The 25370-nt window shown below is 31.9% G+C and overlaps 1 protein-coding gene across 1 annotated transcript; it reads left to right on the top strand.

Moving 5' to 3' along the window:
- Positions 1 to 22440: 22440 nt before the first annotated feature.
- On the top strand, positions 22441 to 23929 carry LOC128171008 (perlucin-like protein). Its single transcript, XM_052836770.1, has 4 exons — positions 22441 to 22741; positions 23127 to 23206; positions 23394 to 23484; positions 23694 to 23929. Exons 1-4 carry the CDS (start codon positions 22441 to 22443, stop codon positions 23927 to 23929), a joined length of 708 nt encoding a protein of 235 aa, XP_052692730.1.
- Positions 23930 to 25370: the final 1441 nt, after the last annotated feature.

Raw genomic sequence — 25370 nt, 5'->3', positions numbered from 1 at the left:
TAAAGAAATATAATTGTTGTGAAAATTTGTTTTTCAATAAAAGTAAGCAATTATATTTCCTTCATTTTTTTATTTTATAAAGATATTTAGATGTGTTTACATAGTTGAAAAATCACCCAACTCTTTCCAGTTTTCTCCATTAAGATTACATGTAGGATATGTAAATGTACATTTGACTTTTGAATAACACCAGCAATGATTATTACTTTTGAAATGAGCAAGAAACAATCTATTTTCATCCTTTTAAGGTATATATGCATAAAAAAAGTAGAAAAAAACATGTCAAATTTGAACATTTTTAATGGAATTCTCCTCCGCCTCCAGCTACCCGGGTGTGTTTGAATTTAATTTTATTTAAGGCAGAAGTTGAACTTGTTGATCTTACTGTTTTATCATGGTTAAAAAGAGACAAGAAACCAGAATAGATTAGATTTTTAATAAATATGATTGTTAGCTTACTTTTTTCATGGAAAAAAGAAATCACATGCAGGAATACTTGTCTATTTATTTATTAAAATGCTACAAATCATTCAAGAAACATAAAAAGATCAAATTTTAGTATCATTGATGATTGTTTTCAAACATGTGTGAGAAATGACTCATAGAAATTGCCACAAGTTTCAGAAAATTAGGCAAAATATTTCAAACCATGACTTTTTATGAAAATCAAAAGATAGGGGGTGGGTATACATGTAAGGGCATTTCTAAGTTATGTGAAGCTTTTATCAAGATAATATCATGTAGATGTATGTTGTATTGAATAAGGTTTCTTATTAAAGGTGGTTGAACAACAATTGACCTCTAAAAGGTCAGGTAAAGATGTTTTACTATGGAGAACCCTGTAAACCTGTGTTGAGTAAAAGAAATTGGAAATGGTGGGTTCACTTAAATGGCCATATGTTTATTAAACCTCAATGGAATTGTCAATATGTGGTATACTTTTTTCTCAGAATTGCATTAGCTTTCTTATTCTAAGACAAAGACATCTGTTCATAAAATGTACTAAGTTATAGGTAGCAAGGGACGATTCGGATAAAGTACCCGTTAATATTTTTGTAAAATTAAGGTACATCACTACACCTAGACTTATACTTTTTAAGACACTACTTCACAAGATGGCGATTTAAATGTTTTGTTGAACACTTAATATCGTTCGATTGGGTTGTATACCGTCATAGCTTAATGGTTAAAGTATTGGGTTTCTAAACCGTTTGAGTTTTAGTCCGCCTGGAGCTTTTGTTACTGTTTATTGAATTAAATTTTTGAAAATGTAATTGTTCATCCAAATTTGCACATTTTTTGCCTTTTTGACTTAAACACTTCTTATCAATTATGATATCTATCATAATCAAATAATTTTCTGCTGATTTGAGAAAATATTTCAAGGTGTTTTGAGCCACCTTAAGAGATGCTGTACTTGAAGGCTTATGAGTGTTGCTAAGATTCATAAAATGAATTTTAATGATCATCATTAGAGGGATCTCCCTTGTTGGAATTGGTATGCAATATGAAAACCCCTAATGTTTAATACGTATATGAGAATTGAATGGTGAAACTTGCGGCTAAGACTGTTGTGTTGACTTTACACTGTGAAATTGCAAGTTACAAATGGGAGGTTATATAACTCGAAATTTATGTGGATGGGACATTATATACCTATTCACTGGGTATGAGGATGATAGCAAGTTTATTGTCCTCCAAGACAGCCACTATTTCATGGGCGAAGCCAAGTGAAATAGTTGCTGTTGAGGGGGACAATAAACTGTCTGTCATCCTCACACAACACAACAGTCTTAGTCTGTCTTTCTGTCAGTAAATAGATATAGATATATTAATTATTATCCTGAAGAAAACTTAATTTGTTGGCCATGCAGAATTTCTTGATGATTATCGGACTTTGAATTTAATGCTGTGATCGGATTATACCAGAGGTGTTCCGAGTTTAAAAAAGGGAAATCGAATGCTGCCGGTGAATACTTTCGTTGACTATTCACCATGGACAGATAGCATAGAAACTATTTCACAGTTAGATGGAATAGCATGTTTATTCATTGTAATTTTACATAGGAAATATTCACAGAAATATAATAAACTTTACATTGCTAAGTTTCTGACATTTGATGGTGCAACAAGCACACAGTTTGGAAGGTCAAAGGTGACATCTTTTGTATCTGACTCCTTTTCGGCTTTATAACTCAAAAAGTTTATAACCGATTGAAATGAAACTTTGAGAGATTATGTGCAACTATTATGCCTCTAATATAAGATCCTAAAGTTTCTTTGAAAACGACCTTTCCGTTTTTACGTTACGTCATTTAAGAAAAAAATTTAAAAAGTCATTTTGTCATTTCATTCCGATTTTACATTTGTCATTTTACTTATGTAATAGGGCCGAGAAATGAAAATCTGTCACTTCCGGTCGAAACCGGAAGTGATTCAAATTTTTCGAAAAAATAAATTTTTTGATCAAATAAAAAAAATATATGTATTTGGTAGAGCTTAATAATCTGAATCTAACACTGAAATCCGTTTGAAAATCGGACGATGCATTACAGAGTAATTGGGGTTTAAAAATTGATTTTTCCGGAAATTTTGATTCCGCGTCCTTGGTTTAAAAAATAGCGTAATGTTTAAAGTAAAATTAACTCGTACCAAAAATAATTGCTAAGTCGTACTTGAACAGATTCGGATTTTTTTTGTTAAGTCGTTCTTGAAATCGGAAAGGTTTTTGTTAAGTCGTACTTAAAATAATTCGTATTTTGTTAAGTCGTACCAGGAATAATTCGATTTTTTCATCTTTTTATTTTAGTTACATTTGTTGTTGGTTTAAGAGCTCTGCTTCTTACAGGAACTTCCAGCTTTACTTCCGACATTAACGGAAGACCCACTCGTTGCTTTGCAACGAGCTTTGCTCTAGTTATTATTTTATTTTTTATTTTTTTTCTGACTTTTTTCGAACGCTATTTCTCGTGAACTACTCGACCGATTTGCATGAAATTTACAGGTCGTATTGAGCATTAAGCGTACTTGATATTAAAAAAATTCTGGCTGATTACGTCACTTCCGGTTTGAGATTTTGAGGATTTAGTAAATTTTTAAGGACCATTTTGTCCACGTAACTTCTCAAAAACTAATTGCGATAGAAATATGAAACTTTCAGGGATAGTAGATGAATGTTTGTAGATGATCCTATTTATTTTATATTTTGAAAAATGCACAAGGCGGCGAAGCTCGCCCGAGCTCGAAAATTGGCACCAATTTTTTTCACGAAATTTTCGCACACTTTCGGCCCTAGCTTTTAATGTGTAAATATTTTGTTAAGACATGTAATGCAAAAGTTGTTTAGATTAACTAGATCTTTCGTTTGATTTCAGAAAAAAGGGGCTGGCTTCTCAAATTAGGGGCCAAAAGGGCTCTAAAGTATTTTTGCAATAACTCTTTACTGAAAAATAATTTGTTATCAATTATAGAACCAAAAATGTTCATTATACACCTGTTTATCTAAACAGTACCATGTCTAAGTCATATGTTACGTCATTAGGAGCTTTAAGGGGCCAAAAGTCCGAACTTTTGATCTTTATCTAGAAAAGGAGAAATATTCTGATAAGCATTATAGAACAAAAAATGCTTAAAAAAATGTTCTTAACAATATACTCCCTAAAAAAATTTTGTTGGTGGTCCCAGTAAGGATTTTAAGGGTCGGCCCCTAAAACACATTTGTTCAGATATCTTTAGAACGGTCAACAATTTCTGAACACTTGTTGAACAAAATGCGTTTATATTTACAAGACCTTTTATTTGATATCAAGAAAAAGGGGCTGGCCCTTCATATAAGGGGCCAAGAGGGCTGTAAATTCTTTTTATAATAACTCTTAACTGAAAAATAATTTGTTATCAATTATAGAACCAAAAATGTTCATTGTACATCTGTTTATCTATACGGTACCATACATATGTCATATGATACGTAATAAGGGGTTTCAAGGGGCCATATGTCCAAAACTTTGATCATTAATATCTAGAAAAAGAGAAATATTTTGATAAGCAATATAGAACAAAAAATGCTTAAAATAATGTTCTTAACGATATGGTATCTAAAACATTTATGTTGGTGGCCCTGGTAAGTTTAAGGATCGGCCCCTAAAACACAGTTGTTCGGATATCTCTAGAACGGTCAACAATTCGTGAATACATGTAGAACAAAATATGTTTATATTTACAAGAACTTTCATTTGATATCAAGAAAAAAGGAGTGACCCCTCAAATAAGGGGCCAAAGGGGCTACGAAGACTTTTCATAATAACTTATTTTTTGCGATAATTTGTCATTAATCATAATAACAGAAAATAAGAGCTTATTATTCATAATTCAAAACTGAAATCCGTTCTAAAATCGGACGATGCAATACAGAGATATACGGGTTTAAAAATTGATTTTTCAGGACATTTTGATTCCACATTCTTAGTTAAGAAAATAGTTTTATGTTCAGACCTAAATTAACTCGTACCTAAAATTATTTGATAATTGTTGAATCGTACTTTTACACATTCGGATTTGTATTTGCTAAGTCGTTCTTGAAATCGATAAGCTTTGTTAATTCGTACTTGGAATCATTCGGATTTTGTTAATTCGTACCAAAAATAATTCGATTTTTTTCGTCTTAGTTTCTTATGTTTGTTTAAGAACCCTTCTTTTTACAGGAACTTCTGGCTTTACTTTCGACATTACCGGAAGACCCACTCGTTGCTTTGCAACGAGCTTTGCTCTAGTTCTTATTTTTTTTTTTTTTTTTTCTTCCTAGACGCGAACTTTGAGGCTTCATTTCGTGCTCATTTCTGAACGGTTTTTGCTCAAATTTTCAGGGCTAATGGACTTTACAAAACACTATCTTCATCAGTTCATAAAAGTTAGAATTCCCTTTCCGTTAACGAGTTATTCCCCTTTTAAAAATTTTTGGGACCTTTGGTTTCCAGACAAAGGCTCCGAGACTATGATAGCAGGGAATGGGAATCCAACGAATTTGAATAACAAAGACATTGAAGTTGTATACATCGGTTTTTGTTTTTTGATTACGTTCCTTATTTAGGAAAAGGTAGGGGGTTAAAAAACAGGATTCGGAAGAGTGCGAAAATTTAGTCATATTTTCCTTTGTATCTTTTAAACAAAAAATAATTTGTTAAAACATGTAGAATAAAAGTTGTGCAGAATATCAAGGGCTCTCATTTGACACCAATAAAAAAGGGCTGGCCCCTTAAATTAAGGACCAATGGCTCCTAAAAGTTTTTGCTTAATAACTCAAAAACGTTTAGGATTTTGATATGGCTGTCGCTGGAAAAGTTGTTTGTTGGGATCTCATAAAGGTCGTTAAAATGTTATTTTGTAAGTGATTTGTGTAGTATGAGTGTAACAAGCTTTACATGTTAACATGTACCTGTTTTCATTTGACAAGTTAACGGAAGTCTTTGCGCGTACAACTGGCATAAAGTTACTGCAGAAAGTATGCTGGTTTATACAAACGGCATTAATTCATAAGAATTTTTTTTTTTTAGAATACGTGCTTTTTTTTAGGAGTTTAAGTCATTGTTGTTAAGTTTTTATAATGCACAATCCTTAAAAGCGAGATTTGGAAAAACAAATCATTGTTAACTTTTTCTTTTCTAGTAAACCACAAAATATGGAATTAAAAACATCTATATATGCATTACATTTTAGTTATAAACTCCATGCATTTAAAATCTACCTTGAATCAGAGCTGTGTGTGTGTACCATTACGTAAGCTCTCCCTCGCCAGCGGCCGAGAAAATCGGTCACCATGGTCGCGGCTGGACTACCTAGCGGTCAGCGGTTATCTAATACACGAGAGTTGCGTCTCTCATATATGTGTTTATTTATCCGCAAACTCAAGAATTGTTTTCGTTTTGATTACACATATTTATGGATTAAACGATTGGGTGTCAATTAAGAAATCGTTCAGTTAATTAATAAAAGCAATGGCATTCTCAATCTAAAGCAATAATAGACATAGATAGATTGTGGGTTTTAAGTTTAAAATAAATAACTTCTACATTATACTGCAATCTTTTCAAAGCTTCCTGGGTTATGAGCTGTGCGGGTCTGTGCGTTGTACCTTTACGTAATCTATCGTTCGCCCACGGCCGAGGATCTCAGCCACGGCTGCACTACATAGCGGTTATTTAATACACAAGATTCGCACACCGAGACGCACACTTCCATGCATATGAACGTGTTTGAGTAAATATAGCCGTAAATACAAGAACTGTTTTAATTTTATGTTATAAAAGTTTGTCCATTTTGTATTTAATCAAATTTTAGTGTAAATGAATATTAATGAACGATATTACTCCAAATCGGAAACATCGTCAGACATAAATTAATGGTTGGTTTGTTTATGTAAAATATTTGATAAACTGTTCAAATAATGTTTTAAATCAACAACAACAACAACAACAACAACAACCCCCCCCCCCCAAATATTAAACATTTAAATGATGATCATCCATCGCACATGGCTGAGGAGATCCGGCGCGAGTGGACAAGTGATCCGCGGTCGGTTCGTGATCTTCTACATGTACCTTATCACGCGTTCATGTTTCATATTTTGCACGGATTATTATGTTTTCAACTATTATATTGGTTTAAGATGAAAAGATAAATTTATTTTACTTGTACAGTTGATTAAGCATTGATGTATACGAGAGCGTACAGGGTGGTTTAAAAATCAAATCAAATTATAATCAAAGCTCCATGTTACATGTTTGCGGTATGTGCTAGCACGATAAAAGAATGTCCAGAGTTGAGGCATTCGATGAATATTTAAAAGAATATTCACATGAGTTTTAAACAACTTTGGATTAGATTCTATCGGTCACATATTAATCACTTCTGTAGTTTTTCTACATGTATACGTTTCATTGTGGAAGCGAACTCATTGTTGGAATGGTGCTTTTACTACATAAAATAATAAATAAAAAAAATCATCCACAAAAAATGTTACCGTAACTCAATAGTCAATACCAAAAATAAAATCCGTATGATTACAAACTGAAATCGGTTTTTCAGTATTCGGCGGGATTTGATTTTTCTTCTAACATTAGTATTTTTATTGGTTTTAGAGGTAACGATGTAAAAATACAAACAGTAAATAAATCTGATATTATTAACATTCATAATGTTGAAAAATATTTAAAATTAGATTAGTCACATTCGTTAGGAAACAATGTTATACAAACATCCGATAATTTTTTTTCTATGTCGTATCATTCGCGTAAATAAATATGTCCTTTACATACTCATGTACCTCAGAAAAAATTCAAATGATTAAACAAAAAAGAAAGTTGTAATTACTATTTCGGATTTTTTTTCAAAGTAATTTAACATTGTATTGAAAAGAACAAGAAATAAAAATGATTTAAATTTTTGACTCAATCTTCGTATATATTACCGGCGCTCCTTACATGTATAACGGCGTACAGTGTATAGATTATCATGATCTATTTGAATTAAGTACCATACGTAAAGATTCCCATATTAATTAATTGCATGACTGTGTACATTGTAGGCAAATCCCTGTGCGTTAATTACTTTTAAGACCTCTTGTTTTCCGTCAACAGTGGTTTAAATAATTAAAATGATTACTTGTAAAAATATCTATAATCGGGATTCCAAAGAACTTACTTCCCGCAATTCATAAAAATGATCAGTATGTTAATTCTATGTTTACATTTAATTTTGTTCAAATAATTAATAAATTTACTATCATTTAAATTCTGTGCTTCATCAAATGCTGAGACATGTAATGCAAAAGTTGTTTAGATTAACTAGATCTTTCGTTTGATTTCAGAAAAAAGGGGCTGGCTTCTCAAATTAGGGGCCAAAAGGGCTCTAAAGTATTTTTGCAATAACTCTTTACTGAAAAATAATTTGTTATCAATTATAGAACCAAAAATGTTCATTATACACCTGTTTATCTAAACAGTACCATGTCTAAGTCATATGTTACGTCATTAGGAGCTTTAAGGGGCCAAAAGTCCGAACTTTTGATCTTTATCTAGAAAAGGAGAAATATTCTGATAAGCATTATAGAACAAAAAATGCTTAAAAAAATGTTCTTAACAATATACTCCCTAAAAAAATTTTGTTGGTGGTCCCAGTAAGGATTTTAAGGGTCGGCCCCTAAAACACATTTGTTCAGATATCTTTAGAACGGTCAACAATTTCTGAACACTTGTTGAACAAAATGCGTTTATATTTACAAGACCTTTTATTTGATATCAAGAAAAAGGGGCTGGCCCTTCATATAAGGGGCCAAGAGGGCTGTAAATTCTTTTTATAATAACTCTTAACTGAAAAATAATTTGTTATCAATTATAGAACCAAAAATGTTCATTGTACATCTGTTTATCTATACGGTACCATACATATGTCATATGATACGTAATAAGGGGTTTCAAGGGGCCATATGTCCAAAACTTTGATCATTAATATCTAGAAAAAGAGAAATATTTTGATAAGCAATATAGAACAAAAAATGCTTAAAATAATGTTCTTAACGATATGGTATCTAAAACATTTATGTTGGTGGCCCTGGTAAGTTTAAGGATCGGCCCCTAAAACACAGTTGTTCGGATATCTCTAGAACGGTCAACAATTCGTGAATACATGTAGAACAAAATATGTTTATATTTACAAGAACTTTCATTTGATATCAAGAAAAAAGGAGTGACCCCTCAAATAAGGGGCCAAAGGGGCTACGAAGACTTTTCATAATAACTTATTTTTTGCGATAATTTGTCATTAATCATAATAACAGAAAATAAGAGCTTATTATTCATAATTCAAAACTGAAATCCGTTCTAAAATCGGACGATGCAATACAGAGATATACGGGTTTAAAAATTGATTTTTCAGGACATTTTGATTCCACATTCTTAGTTAAGAAAATAGTTTTATGTTCAGACCTAAATTAACTCGTACCTAAAATTATTTGATAATTGTTGAATCGTACTTTTACACATTCGGATTTGTATTTGCTAAGTCGTTCTTGAAATCGATAAGCTTTGTTAATTCGTACTTGGAATCATTCGGATTTTGTTAATTCGTACCAAAAATAATTCGATTTTTTTCGTCTTAGTTTCTTATGTTTGTTTAAGAACCCTTCTTTTTACAGGAACTTCTGGCTTTACTTTCGACATTACCGGAAGACCCACTCGTTGCTTTGCAACGAGCTTTGCTCTAGTTCTTATTTTTTTTTTTTTTTTTCTTCCTAGACGCGAACTTTGAGGCTTCATTTCGTGCTCATTTCTGAACGGTTTTTGCTCAAATTTTCAGGGCTAATGGACTTTACAAAACACTATCTTCATCAGTTCATAAAAGTTAGAATTCCCTTTCCGTTAACGAGTTATTCCCCTTTTAAAAATTTTTGGGACCTTTGGTTTCCAGACAAAGGCTCCGAGACTATGATAGCAGGGAATGGGAATCCAACGAATTTGAATAACAAAGACATTGAAGTTGTATACATCGGTTTTTGTTTTTTGATTACGTTCCTTATTTAGGAAAAGGTAGGGGGTTAAAAAACAGGATTCGGAAGAGTGCGAAAATTTAGTCATATTTTCCTTTGTATCTTTTAAACAAAAAATAATTTGTTAAAACATGTAGAATAAAAGTTGTGCAGAATATCAAGGGCTCTCATTTGACACCAATAAAAAAGGGCTGGCCCCTTAAATTAAGGACCAATGGCTCCTAAAAGTTTTTGCTTAATAACTCAAAAACGGTTAGGATTTTGATATGGCTGTCGCTGGAAAAGTTGTTTGTTGGGATCTCATAAAGGTCGTTAAAATGTTATTTTGTAAGTGATTTGTGTAGTATGAGTGTAACAAGCTTTACATGTTAACATGTACCTGTTTTCATTTGACAAGTTAACGAAAGTCTTTGCGCGTACAACTGGCATAAAGTTACTGCAGAAAGTATGCTGGTTTATACAAACGGCATTAATTCATAAGAATTTTTTTTTTTTAGAATACGTGCTTTTTTTAGGAGTTTAAGTCATTGTTGTTAAGTTTTTATAATGCACAATCCTTAAAAGCGAGATTTGGAAAAACAAATCATTGTTAACTTTTTCTTTTCTAGTAAACCACAAAATATGGAATTAAAAACATCTATATATGCATTACATTTTAGTTATAAACTCCATGCATTTAAAATCTACCTTGAATCAGAGCTGTGTGTGTGTACCATTACGTAAGCTCTCCCTCGCCAGCGGCCGAGAAAATCGGTCACCATGGTCGCGGCTGGACTACCTAGCGGTCAGCGGTTATCTAATACACGAGAGTTGCGTCTCTCATATATGTGTTTATTTATCCGCAAACTCAAGAATTGTTTTCGTTTTGATTACACATATTTATGGATTAAACGATTGGGTGTCAATTAAGAAATCGTTCAGTTAATTAATAAAAGCAATGGCATTCTCAATCTAAAGCAATAATAGACATAGATAGATTGTGGGTTTTAAGTTTAAAATAAATAACTTCTACATTATACTGCAATCTTTTCAAAGCTTCCTGGGTTATGAGCTGTGCGGGTCTGTGCGTTGTACCTTTACGTAATCTATCGTTCGCCCACGGCCGAGGATCTCAGCCACGGCTGCACTACATAGCGGTTATTTAATACACAAGATTCGCACACCGAGACGCACACTTCCATGCACATGAACGTGTTTGAGTAAATATAGCCGTAAATACAAGAACTGTTTTAATTTTATGTTATAAAAGTTTGTCCATTTTGTATTTAATCAAATTTTAGTGTAAATGAATATTAATGAACGATATTACTCCAAATCGGAAACATCGTCAGACATAAATTAATGGTTGGTTTGTTTATGTAAAATATTTGATAAACTGTTCAAATAATGTTTTAAATCAACAACAACAACAACAACAACAACCCCCCCCCCCCCAAATATTAAACATTTAAATGATGATCATCCATCGCACATGGCTGAGGAGATCCGGCGCGAGTGGACAAGTGATCCGCGGTCGGTTCGTGATCTTCTACATGTACCTTATCACGCGTTCATGTTTCATATTTTGCACGGATTATTATGTTTTCAACTATTATATTGGTTTAAGATGAAAAGATAAATTTATTTTACTTGTACAGTTGATTAAGCATTGATGTATACGAGAGCGTACAGGGTGGTTTAAAAATCAAATCAAATTATAATCAAAGCTCCATGTTACATGTTTGCGGTATGTGCTAGCACGATAAAAGAATGTCCAGAGTTGAGGCATTCGATGAATATTTAAAAGAATATTCACATGAGTTTTAAACAACTTTGGATTAGATTCTATCGGTCACATATTAATCACTTCTGTAGTTTTTCTACATGTATACGTTTCATTGTGGAAGCGAACTCATTGTTGGAATGGTGCTTTTACTACATAAAATAATAAATAAAAAAAATCATCCACAAAAAATGTTACCGTAACTCAATAGTCAATACCAAAAATAAAATCCGTATGATTACAAACTGAAATCGGTTTTTCAGTATTCGGCGGGATTTGATTTTTCTTCTAACATTAGTATTTTTATTGGTTTTAGAGGTAACGATGTAAAAATACAAACAGTAAATAAATCTGATATTATTAACATTCATAATGTTGAAAAATATTTAAAATTAGATTAGTCACATTCGTTAGGAAACAATGTTATACAAACATCCGATAATTTTTTTTCTATGTCGTATCATTCGCGTAAATAAATATGTCCTTTACATACTCATGTACCTCAGAAAAAATTCAAATGATTAAACAAAAAAGAAAGTTGTAATTACTATTTCGGATTTTTTTTCAAAGTAATTTAACATTGTATTGAAAAGAACAAGAAATAAAAATGATTTAAATTTTTGACTCAATCTTCGTATATATTACCGGCGCTCCTTACATGTATAACGGCGTACAGTGTATAGATTATCATGATCTATTTGAATTAAGTACCATACGTAAAGATTCCCATATTAATTAATTGCATGACTGTGTACATTGTAGGCAAATCCCTGTGCGTTAATTACTTTTAAGACCTCTTGTTTTCCGTCAACAGTGGTTTAAATAATTAAAATGATTACTTGTAAAAATATCTATAATCGGGATTCCAAAGAACTTACTTCCCGCAATTCATAAAAATGATCAGTATGTTAATTCTATGTTTACATTTAATTTTGTTCAAATAATTAATAAATTTACTATCATTTAAATTCTGTGCTTCATCAAATGCTGAGACATGTAATGCAAAAGTTGTTTAGATTAACTAGATCTTTCGTTTGATTTCAGAAAAAAGGGGCTGGCTTCTCAAATTAGGGGCCAAAAGGGCTCTAAAGTATTTTTGCAATAACTCTTTACTGAAAAATAATTTGTTATCAATTATAGAACCAAAAATGTTCATTATACACCTGTTTATCTAAACAGTACCATGTCTAAGTCATATGTTACGTCATTAGGAGCTTTAAGGGGCCAAAAGTCCGAACTTTTGATCTTTATCTAGAAAAGGAGAAATATTCTGATAAGCATTATAGAACAAAAAATGCTTAAAAAAATGTTCTTAACAATATACTCCCTAAAAAAATTTTGTTGGTGGTCCCAGTAAGGATTTTAAGGGTCGGCCCCTAAAACACATTTGTTCAGATATCTTTAGAACGGTCAACAATTTCTGAACACTTGTTGAACAAAATGCGTTTATATTTACAAGACCTTTTATTTGATATCAAGAAAAAGGGGCTGGCCCTTCATATAAGGGGCCAAGAGGGCTGTAAATTCTTTTTATAATAACTCTTAACTGAAAAATAATTTGTTATCAATTATAGAACCAAAAATGTTCATTGTACATCTGTTTATCTATACGGTACCATACATATGTCATATGATACGTAATAAGGGGTTTCAAGGGGCCATATGTCCAAAACTTTGATCATTAATATCTAGAAAAAGAGAAATATTTTGATAAGCAATATAGAACAAAAAATGCTTAAAATAATGTTCTTAACGATATGGTATCTAAAACATTTATGTTGGTGGCCCTGGTAAGTTTAAGGATCGGCCCCTAAAACACAGTTGTTCGGATATCTCTAGAACGGTCAACAATTCGTGAATACATGTAGAACAAAATATGTTTATATTTACAAGAACTTTCATTTGATATCAAGAAAAAAGGAGTGACCCCTCAAATAAGGGGCCAAAGGGGCTACGAAGACTTTTCATAATAACTTATTTTTTGCGATAATTTGTCATTAATCATAATAACAGAAAATAAGAGCTTATTATTCATAATTCAAAACTGAAATCCGTTCTAAAATCGGACGATGCAATACAGAGATATACGGGTTTAAAAATTGATTTTTCAGGACATTTTGATTCCACATTCTTAGTTAAGAAAATAGTTTTATGTTCAGACCTAAATTAACTCGTACCTAAAATTATTTGATAATTGTTGAATCGTACTTTTACACATTCGGATTTGTATTTGCTAAGTCGTTCTTGAAATCGATAAGCTTTGTTAATTCGTACTTGGAATCATTCGGATTTTGTTAATTCGTACCAAAAATAATTCGATTTTTTTCGTCTTAGTTTCTTATGTTTGTTTAAGAACCCTTCTTTTTACAGGAACTTCTGGCTTTACTTTCGACATTACCGGAAGACCCACTCGTTGCTTTGCAACGAGCTTTGCTCTAGTTCTTATTTTTTTTTTTTTTTTTCTTCCTAGACGCGAACTTTGAGGCTTCATTTCGTGCTCATTTCTGAACGGTTTTTGCTCAAATTTTCAGGGCTAATGGACTTTACAAAACACTATCTTCATCAGTTCATAAAAGTTAGAATTCCCTTTCCGTTAACGAGTTATTCCCCTTTTAAAAATTTTTGGGACCTTTGGTTTCCAGACAAAGGCTCCGAGACTATGATAGCAGGGAATGGGAATCCAACGAATTTGAATAACAAAGACATTGAAGTTGTATACATCGGTTTTTGTTTTTTGATTACGTTCCTTATTTAGGAAAAGGTAGGGGGTTAAAAAACAGGATTCGGAAGAGTGCGAAAATTTAGTCATATTTTCCTTTGTATCTTTTAAACAAAAAATAATTTGTTAAAACATGTAGAATAAAAGTTGTGCAGAATATCAAGGGCTCTCATTTGACACCAATAAAAAAGGGCTGGCCCCTTAAATTAAGGACCAATGGCTCCTAAAAGTTTTTGCTTAATAACTCAAAAACGGTTAGGATTTTGATATGGCTGTCGCTGGAAAAGTTGTTTGTTGGGATCTCATAAAGGTCGTTAAAATGTTATTTTGTAAGTGATTTGTGTAGTATGAGTGTAACAAGCTTTACATGTTAACATGTACCTGTTTTCATTTGACAAGTTAACGAAAGTCTTTGCGCGTACAACTGGCATAAAGTTACTGCAGAAAGTATGCTGGTTTATACAAACGGCATTAATTCATAAGAATTTTTTTTTTTTAGAATACGTGCTTTTTTTAGGAGTTTAAGTCATTGTTGTTAAGTTTTTATAATGCACAATCCTTAAAAGCGAGATTTGGAAAAACAAATCATTGTTAACTTTTTCTTTTCTAGTAAACCACAAAATATGGAATTAAAAACATCTATATATGCATTACATTTTAGTTATAAACTCCATGCATTTAAAATCTACCTTGAATCAGAGCTGTGTGTGTGTACCATTACGTAAGCTCTCCCTCGCCAGCGGCCGAGAAAATCGGTCACCATGGTCGCGGCTGGACTACCTAGCGGTCAGCGGTTATCTAATACACGAGAGTTGCGTCTCTCATATATGTGTTTATTTATCCGCAAACTCAAGAATTGTTTTCGTTTTGATTACACATATTTATGGATTAAACGATTGGGTGTCAATTAAGAAATCGTTCAGTTAATTAATAAAAGCAATGGCATTCTCAATCTAAAGCAATAATAGACATAGATAGATTGTGGGTTTTAAGTTTAAAATAAATAACTTCTACATTATACTGCAATCTTTTCAAAGCTTCCTGGGTTATGAGCTGTGCGGGTCTGTGCGTTGTACCTTTACGTAATCTATCGTTCGCCCACGGCCGAGGATCTCAGCCACGGCTGCACTACATAGCGGTTATTTAATACACAAGATTCGCACACCGAGACGCACACTTCCATGCACATGAACGTGTTTGAGTAAATATAGCCGTAAATACAAGAACTGTTTTAATTTTATGTTATAAAAGTTTGTCCATTTTGTATTTAATCAAATTTTAGTGTAAATGAATATTAATGAACGATATTACTCCAAATCGGAAACATCGTCAGACATAAATTAATGGTTGGTTTGTTTATGTAAAATATTTGATAAACTGTTCAAATAATGTTTTAAATCAACAACAACAACAACAACAACAACCCCCCCCCCCCAAATATTAAACATTTAAATGATGATCATCCATCGCACATGGCTGAGGAGATCCGGCGCGAGTGGACAAGTGATCCGCGGTCGGTTCGTGATCTTCTACATGTACCTTATCACGCGTTCATGTTTCATATTTTGCACGGATTATTATGTTTTCAACTATTATATTGGTTTAAGATGAAAAGATAAATTTATTTTACTTGTACAGTTGATTAAGCATTGATGTATACGAGAGCGTACAGGGTGGTTTAAAAATCAAATCAAATTATAATCAAAGCTCCATGTTACATGTTTGCGGTATGTGCTAGCACGATAAAAGAATGTCCAGAGTTGAGGCATTCGATGAATATTTAAAAGAATATTCACATGAGTTTTAAACAACTTTGGATTAGATTCTATCGGTCACATATTAATCACTTCTGTAGTTTTTCTACATGTATACGTTTCATTGTGGAAGCGAACTCATTGTTGGAATGGTGCTTTTACTACATAAAATAATAAATAAAAAAAATCATCCACAAAAAATGTTACCGTAACTCAATAGTCAATACCAAAAATAAAATCCGTATGATTACAAACTGAAATCGGTTTTTCAGTATTCGGCGGGATTTGATTTTTCTTCTAACATTAGTATTTTTATTGGTTTTAGAGGTAACGATGTAAAAATACAAACAGTAAATAAATCTGATATTATTAACATTCATAATGTTGAAAAATATTTAAAATTAGATTAGTCACATTCGTTAGGAAACAATGTTATACAAACATCCGATAATTTTTTTTCTATGTCGTATCATTCGCGTAAATAAATATGTCCTTTACATACTCATGTACCTCAGAAAAAATTCAAATGATTAAACAAAAAAGAAAGTTGTAATTACTATTCCGAATTTTTTTTCAAAGTAATTTAACATTGTATTGAAAAGAACAAGAAATAAAAATGATTTAAATTTTTGACTCAATCTTCGTATATATTACCGGCGCTCCTTACATGTATAACGGCGTACAGTGTATAGATTATCATGATCTATTTGAATTAAGTACCATACGTAAAGATTCCCATATTAATTAATTGCATGACTGTGTACATTGTAGGCAAATCCCTGTGCGTTAATTACTTTTAAGACCTCTTGTTTTCCGTCAACAGTGGTTTAAATAATTAAAATGATTACTTGTAAAAATATCTATAATCGGGATTCCAAAGAACTTACTTCCCGCAATTCATAAAAATGATCAGTATGTTAATTCTATGTTTACATTTAATTTTGTTCAAATAATTAATAAATTTACTATCATTTAAATTGTGTGCTTCATCAAATGCTGATTCCGAATACCTTGAAGTCATAAATTTTCCATTGGCTATTGACAAAAAAAAGAGACGCTTGACCATCCAATGAAAACAAATACACAGAGTTTGATTGACAGGTTCAGCCAGGTGCAGGTCTCACCCGATGTCCGAGGTTATGTGTGCCGCTTGCGCAAAGCCGAATGGTCTCAGTAAGAGTTATCGATGTCAATAAATAAAAAAAAAATACATGCTTATCAAACCATGCTCGTGTAAGTTAAAGTTGATTACGGCTTGTTCCAACAGAAATCATGTTTTGCTAACCGTATTTAATATTTTTTAATATAGCGAATTTTAATATTGTACAGTCATTTTACCGGTAACGAATCAGCATGCGGTTTCGTCGTGCATGCATCTATTATTATCGGAATTACAAATGTTTTTATTTTTTGTTTAAATCGCGTTTCTTTGTCCTTCTAAATTGTTGTATAAAACTTCCGAAAATATAAAGGATGAATTACGGAGACAGTAATTTCAACATCCCCTCCATTTTCCTAGTTTCGAATTCGTTTCCCAGTATCGAATTAAGCGCCCTTTATCACTTCTGGCCGAATATTTTGAGGCGAATTAATTTCCAAAATATACTAGAGGTACATGTTAATGGACTTATAAATGAAGAAGGAAAACAATTGTGGGAATATGTCATTTAAACAAATAACATGATCGTTATTTTCATCATACCGTTTTCCCGTCAAATTGAAACCGGACTTGAACAGTTTTCATTTGCGTTACTTTATAATATTGAATTTTCATAAAAACACTTTATAATAGTAATTGATGATAAGTAGTTGCCATTTTCCTTTGTTTTTCCCGTATATCAATCAATATATGCAGCCAAATAATACTTCTGTCGCAAAGAACCGAAACTATATAGGAAAACTACACGTGGTTCTATTTGAAGTCGTAATTTCATTCAAAGCTCCATTATAATTTGATATGATGCATTATATTTTTAAATGAATTATATTTACTAATTATCCACTAAATAGGGATCAATAACAAACTTATTTTCATAGTAAGGCTTAATTGTTTTCACACTTTCGTTTTTTCTGCTTTGAACTTCCGGCAGCTCATATGTGGGTCACATTTTTAATTTGTAAACAATTCGGTAAATAATCGTACAAATGGAAAACAACTTCACGCATTGTTAGAATATTTATTTCTGTTTTATAATTACCTAGCTAGGATTTTTTAAAACCTCAACTTCGTCTTCAACCAATAATTTTTCTAAAAATTATTCGATATTGGCAAATATTCGTTACCGGTAAAACGACTGTACATGTACCAGTACTGAAACATCGTATAAAAACGTTATATATACATGTACTCTGTAACTAGTCGTCTTTTAATACATATACCTTTCTTTTGTTTGTTAAAAATGAATTAAATTTTGTAAAATGATAAGTATATCATTTCTTCTAGATTTTTTTCATGAAAATACCTACAAAAGAGTTTTGCAAATCACAAACAGTTTAAAGTACATGTAATGTAAAACACGGGCGCCATTTTGAAACAAATTGTCAGAGAGTTCCGAATAAAATCTGATGAACGTTTCACATGGTTCTCGCACGCTTTGCTCGAAACGATTTACACGCTTTGACCGAAACTCTGCACGCTTTGTCCGAAACGCTAAACGGTTTACACGAAACGCTTCACGATTCACACAAAACGCTAAACGGTTAACACGAAACGTTTCTCGCACGTAAGTCGCACGCTTTTTTGGTGTAGTAGTACGTTTCAGGGTCTGTAAATTTTGTCAGCACGCAACAATTCTAAATTGCACATTGTCTTCATAAATTTAGAAATATTTAAATAAAGAAGTTATCTTAGAGTAAAGGTTACGTGTTTTGTAAACGGGCTCGGTTTTAAAAAAACCACAATTCCTGACATGACACATGAGTACATACTGTTTATAACAATGCTTGCTATTCTCTGAAAATGTAACTCGCCATTAAATATCTCATTTTTTAAATAATGTTTGTTACGATTACATAAACTGTGTGCGACAAATAGTTTTCCTAAAACATTTTCTTTTTCAAAACACGTTTTATATGCAGGCTTTCAATCACAACACGTTTTTATAACAAAAGCAGAACTGAAAGTTAAGTAATTATAATTGTTTGACACCATATCACATATATTTTCAACTCACAGCAACAACGGAAGACCTACTCGTGGCTTTGCCACGAGCTCTGCTCTAGTTTCAATAGTGGTTGTATTTCAAAAGTGGTTGTAAAGTGATTCTTCAAATGAAATACATTCCAAAGCACTATTGAAATAATTTATTTCAATTGTGGATTTTTTCAATAGTGGTTGCAACAATGCACCTAATTAGAAAAAAATAACTCATTTGTTATTAAACGATACGCATTTTAAGATTAATCGATCTGTATACATATTCTCATTATACCACTATACACAACATTGTTGTTCAAAACCTTGATGGGCTCGGGGTCTTATAATGTTATTAAAACATCTATTTAAATGTAAAATTTTAAAACAGTGTAGGGTAAATAGAAATTTTAAATCTGGCTAAAATAAAAAAAAGAACAAGCCCGTATCTGCATTTGAGAACCATAGAAGTAGGAAAATGAGCTTCATTGTTTTTTGTTTCTTATATCAATGGATCGAGTCAAATACATTTATTTTAAGCTGAAATCCGGAAACGTATATCAGAAAACGTGTATGTTATAATGTTACATCCTTTCACAGGGAATGTATATTCCTTTACATAGACGTTGTTTTTATACCCCCGCAAACGAAGTTTAGGGGGGTATATTGGTTTCACCCCGTTCGTCCGTCTGTCCGTCGGTCTGTAGACGCAACTTTGTCCCCCCCCCTATAGAATTTTTTCACTGCATGGAACAGTTGGAAACTTTGTACATATGTTGAACACCATCTGAAGATGTGCACCTCCATTCATTTTTTAAGATCAGACAAGATTTAATGATTTTATGAGAGTTTTCATTTTCCTTTTTTCTATATATTGTATACTAATGTTGAAAAGTAAGGGAGGTAATCCTTACAGATTTTATTAATTAATTAATAGTATTAAAACACTCTAAAATATATTCATATAAATACATCCAGATGAAGGTTTTTGGTCTTTATGTCTTAATTAAAAAAAAAAATATTTTTTATAAGTATTCAATCAACTGACAATGCAAAGTTTTTGTTTGTCAATGATAAATTCTTAGGAGCTAATAAGAACATCAAAGACAAGTGTGGCTGAATTCATTTGTCCCCAGGGAGCCATTATCTGAGCCATGGTTGAGATGGAGCATGTGTTTAGGGAAATTGATAACCTGTAAAATTGGTGATGGTTTTGGGGCTATTTTAAAACTGTTTCATGTAAAACAAAAGTTCTATCATTGTAAGGAAATAAAAAATATCATTATTAATAAAGAAGTTAAACTATTTTTTAGAGGTTGTTTAAATTTATTTGTCAAGTAAATGTCTTAATTAATAAAAAAAAATATTTTTTATAAGTATTCAATCAACTGACAATGCAAAGTTTTTGTTTGTCAATGATAAATTCTTAGGAGCTAATAAGAACATCAAAGACAAGTGTGGCTGAATTCATTTGTCCCCAGGGAGCCATTATCTGAGCCATGGTTGAGATGGAGCATGTGTTTAGGGAAATTGATAACCTGTAAAATTGGTGATGGTTTTGGGGCTATTTTAAAACTGTTTCATGTAAAACAAAAGTTCTATCATTGTAAGGAAATAAATATCATTATTAATAAAGAAGTTAAACTATTTTTTAGAGGTTGTTTAAATTTATTTGTCAAGTAAATTGATGAAGTAACCCTATTGGGCATTAATTTAAATGAAACTCAAAATTACTGATATGATTGTAGTGTTTTGGCAATTTTAGAATTGTTTGTAATATTAAATTTTCTTTTTTACATATTTTTACATAGTATGGTAATTATGGTAATATTTTGGTAGTTTATTAAATTTAACAAGCTCATCAAAGAAAATCATAATCCTATGGGATCAATTTTCTGATATGGAGTTCCATTGTACCATGATAGGAGAAAATTCTAGAATTTTTATTTTGTATATGTTGATTTGATTTGATGTGTCCCATTAGGACAGTTCTAGTTAGTACTTGGTGAAACCAAATTCAATGTTATCAAAATGGAGTATCAAATAATCAACAGTTTTAAAGCCTCAGATAAGGTAAAAGACTAATTAAAATTTAATAGGTTGAAGACTCCTCCTTCTTTGTGTAAACTAATATTAAATTGAGATGTTGTAATGCATGCAACAAGTTTGGTACTTGTAAAAGATGCCAAAAAATCTTAGTATATTGCATCATAGTAATGGCACGAAAACCATCTGCAATATGCAAATTGTAAACCCAGAAAACTAAAAAAGGAATTAGGTAATAAAACAATTATTTAATGCTTGAACAGTCAATAAACCAGATTGTTTTTCCTTTGGTGCAGGGAACAGCTCAGTATGATATATTGCCCTCGGCCGTTGGCCTCGGGCAATAAATCATACTGAGCTGTTCCCTGCACCTCGGGAAAAATATTCTGGCCTATAAAAAAATCGTGTGTTTAGGGTAACACTGATGAAAAAATAAGGTAAGGTACATGTAGGTAGGGATTTTATTTTAATTTTATCATATTTTTTTCTGTATGAATCCTAAGAATGTTTGTGTCATATTTGAAAACATATTTTTTAAAAGATATAATATAAAATTCACAATCGGATAAAAACAGACATCTAAAAATGGTAGGATAGGGGCATTTTTGTAGGTTAGGTCGGGATACCCTAAACATACAAATTTTTTTAGGTCCTATGCAGCTCAGTCAATTCAGACAAGAAGTCTCTATGTGGTAAAAGCCGACGAGTGATCAACACCCAAGTAGGGAGAGAGAATACAATTGTTTAATGCTGGTGTAAAATTGAGTACATTAAAGGTAATTGGAATAGGTAAGAAAAAAAAATAAAAGGATATTAATAATGATATTGACTCTCATTTGTGATAGGTAAAGAAGAATATATTAAAGGATTTCAATAATGATATTGATTCTCATTTGTAATAGATAATAATTAAAAGCGAGGAGCATTTTATTAAACCGAAATTCTCATAGCCAGGGCCAGAAATAACGAACTGCATGAAATGCATTGAAGCGGAATCCAAAGTATGAACGTACTATGACGTCACAAACATAATAAGTGTAAAGTACGAGGTAGGAAAATTCATATCCCCAAATCGAGGTCTTAACTTACTCTTACAGATTTCAATAGAATTTAAAAATACTTCAAACTATCTATCACAAATAAGTTGATTAATTATTGACCCCCTCGACAGCAAGTACTTCCGTTAACTTTAGCTTCGTGAAATAGTTGCTGTCTAGGGGAACATTATTTTCAGGAAACGGGTGTGTGATTGATATCAAAGTTATTATGCCTGCATTAATAATTGAAAGGAAAAATGTTCACTTTAACATAAAGAAGCAAACTTACAAATGGATGACACTTAATATACTGTAGGTCTCTGTTTTTGAATGCTTTTTGATGATTTTTTGTAGAACTCATTAGACATGCATGATCAACCAAACTTTTGTAACTTAACATAGCACCTGGTAAATATAACATCAAACATTGCCAGCCATCACAGGGCAAAACATGATGGCAATTCCAGTTTGTTTAATATTCTGGTGCTTATGGATGAAACTCATCGCCATTAAGTCTGAAATGTTAACTAGAAATTTTTCACAGCAACCTTCGTATACCGACAAATGGCCTAAAGTGATCATCGCGGAGGAATACAGAGCAGAATCGACTCTATCCTGTGCAAGTATGTGTAGGCCTTATTGCTCGTGTTTTGGTTACCAGCATTCGACGAAGACATGTCGTGTTTTTGATTTCTGCCGCTCTCAGGACACTGGGAATGAGACGGGATGGGTTTATTACAAAACACCGACAGGCCAGTAAACAAATTACTTCATTACATTATGAGTGTCATTGTGTTAAAAAATAAGTATGAAAGAATTAAAATATTGTTAATTATGGCATATCTAAAAAAGTTATTCATTGAAAATAATAATTTTCTGCATATTAATACTAATAGATATGTAGAGAATTGAAATATGAACTGCAGAATCTATACTCATATAAACTGGGTTGCAACAACCGCTTTTTTTTATTAATAGCAAAACTGTCAAACCTGGTTTAAGATGGGATTGTAGTATAATTTGAGCATATCGTAGGATTGCAAATGTTATTTTTTTGTGCAATACCGGTATAAAGATGATAAATTTTAAATTCGCAAATTCGTAATACAATAATCTGGATATGACTTTACATTATAGAATGTGACGGAAACTGGATGGCGTATAATGGACATTATTACATTCTAAACCAAACAAAGTTATCCCAACCTGATGCAATTGTATGTCATAGATATACTGAAAAAAACACGGGATATGTATTTATACTACATTTGTACCATATCAAATAAACATAATTCTTGGCCATTAATACTGATAAATAACAATTTTTTTTAGATTATACATCGAAATAAATAGAGCACTCAGGAGTTCATAAGTGTACTTCATAATTACTTTTTTTATTTGTAGAGTGAGTGCAAAAAGTGTGGTTCTTTCCTTGTTGAAATTAATGATGAAGACGAAAATAAATGGATTGAAGAGCACCTGTTAAAGGATGTTTGTATGTATCATTTTACACTTTTTCTCGTTATTTGAAAAAAATCCAATTGTATCTGTTAAAAATAACCACAGGGTTTTCTCTTTACACTACACATTTACTTACTAACAAGCAAACTTATATATATATATATATATATATATATATATATATATATATATATATATATATATATATATATATATATATATACCAACATTACTTTGTTGTAGACTGTACAGACAAATACGACTGTTCCTCTTGGACTGGCGGAAATGACATCGACACAGAGGGACAGTTTGTATGGGGACACTCAAAAACACCCATTACGTATACAAATTGGGAACCCTATAATCCGGATGATATATATTATCAAATTAAAATTCGTGATTGTGTGGACATTTTTTATGACGGGCAGTGGAATGATCGGCCATGTGACTTTTTAGCAAATTTTATCTGTGAAAAATGATATACCCCCGCCCCTCCTTCTGAATAAAAACAGAACTAAAAACCATCGCTCATTGTTTTAGCGTTGTTGGTATTCAACTGTATATATAGGTATATAATATTCATTAGTTTTCAGAATAAGTTCTGAAACTTAAGTCCCAGCTTTCAACATCAGAGTTATTAAATGTAATTCCACACTTAAGTATGTGGTTTTGAGATTACTCTATGTGTATCGAATATTAATTGTCTGATATTACATGCACCTCAATACGATGTCACAAAATACGCCAGTCTTGATGCATCGGTTTGTTGACCACGAATTATAAGAACTAATTTGAAGACGCTGACTTTTCAAAGTATCTTATAAGAAATGCAAGCGCAAAATAGTATTTTATGTGGTATGTGCTTTATTTTGCGCATTTTGTGGCCGCTTGATAATATTGTTGATTTTTAAGGTTTTCCGCTCTCAGCGGAAAACCTTACTATTATTCTGAAAAAATTTCAAATTTCTTATTATTTTTTTTTTCTTCTAGACGCCAACTTTGATCCTTTATATCTCGCTCGTTTGTTCACCGATTGTTTTGAAATTTTCAGGACTGATAACATGCCGCGTGATGTTGTCGTTGCATATTTAAGTTGAGGAAAATCCTATCCGGTTTTGAGTTATTCCCCTTTTAGTAAAATTTAACGACTTCTTTTGTCCAGGGGGTTTAGCTTTAACGATGACTGGCAGAGTCTCAAGGATGGGCTGGTTTGGAAGCTAATACATTGAATTTGTGCGAGATATATTTTATTTATTATTTAAATGCAAATAAAAGGGGTGGTATAGATGTTGAAACAAAGGTTAAAAAAAAAAATCAAAAAAATTCGCGTATTTTCCGTGTTAGTTTTCTACCTGATAAAAATTTGTTATAACATGTATTTTAAAAGTTCTTGGTCTTGCCCAGACCTTTCATTCGGTAAACCGAAAAAGGGGCTGGCCCTTATAATTAGGGAGTTAGAGGCGTCCAAAGTTTCTTGTCAATAACTTAAAAAGGAATAAATATTTCTAATGCATTATTGAAGCAAAGTTGTAAAGAAATTAATTTTGAATCCTTCTATAGTATTCAATTTAATGTTTTCGTAATTTATAGTCAGTATTTGCAGAAACAATTGTTGTCAGTTCGGTCCATTTTTGTGGGGGTGCGCACGTTTATGAGGTTATGAAAGGGCTTCTTGTAATGCACTAACTGATACATGTAGCGCGCAAAAATAATTCCACATAAAATTCCCAAATGTTTTTATACATATGTACATTTTCATTTCATATAGATAAACCTCTTTGACCTTATTTTTGTTGTTTGTTTCATAACTGTGCCCCTGTCTATATTTAGATGCATTACGAGACTCAGGTAACCGATCGATAGGAGAGTCGCTAGCTCTATTCAGGCCGTCGCCTAGACGACAGTGCATGTGCTTGTAGA

Source organism: Crassostrea angulata, chromosome 2, assembly GCF_025612915.1.
Source record: "Crassostrea angulata isolate pt1a10 chromosome 2, ASM2561291v2, whole genome shotgun sequence".
In the NCBI taxonomy this organism is placed as follows: domain Eukaryota; kingdom Metazoa; phylum Mollusca; class Bivalvia; order Ostreida; family Ostreidae; genus Magallana; species Magallana angulata.
This window is presented reverse-complemented; position numbering and strand designations above follow the sequence as displayed.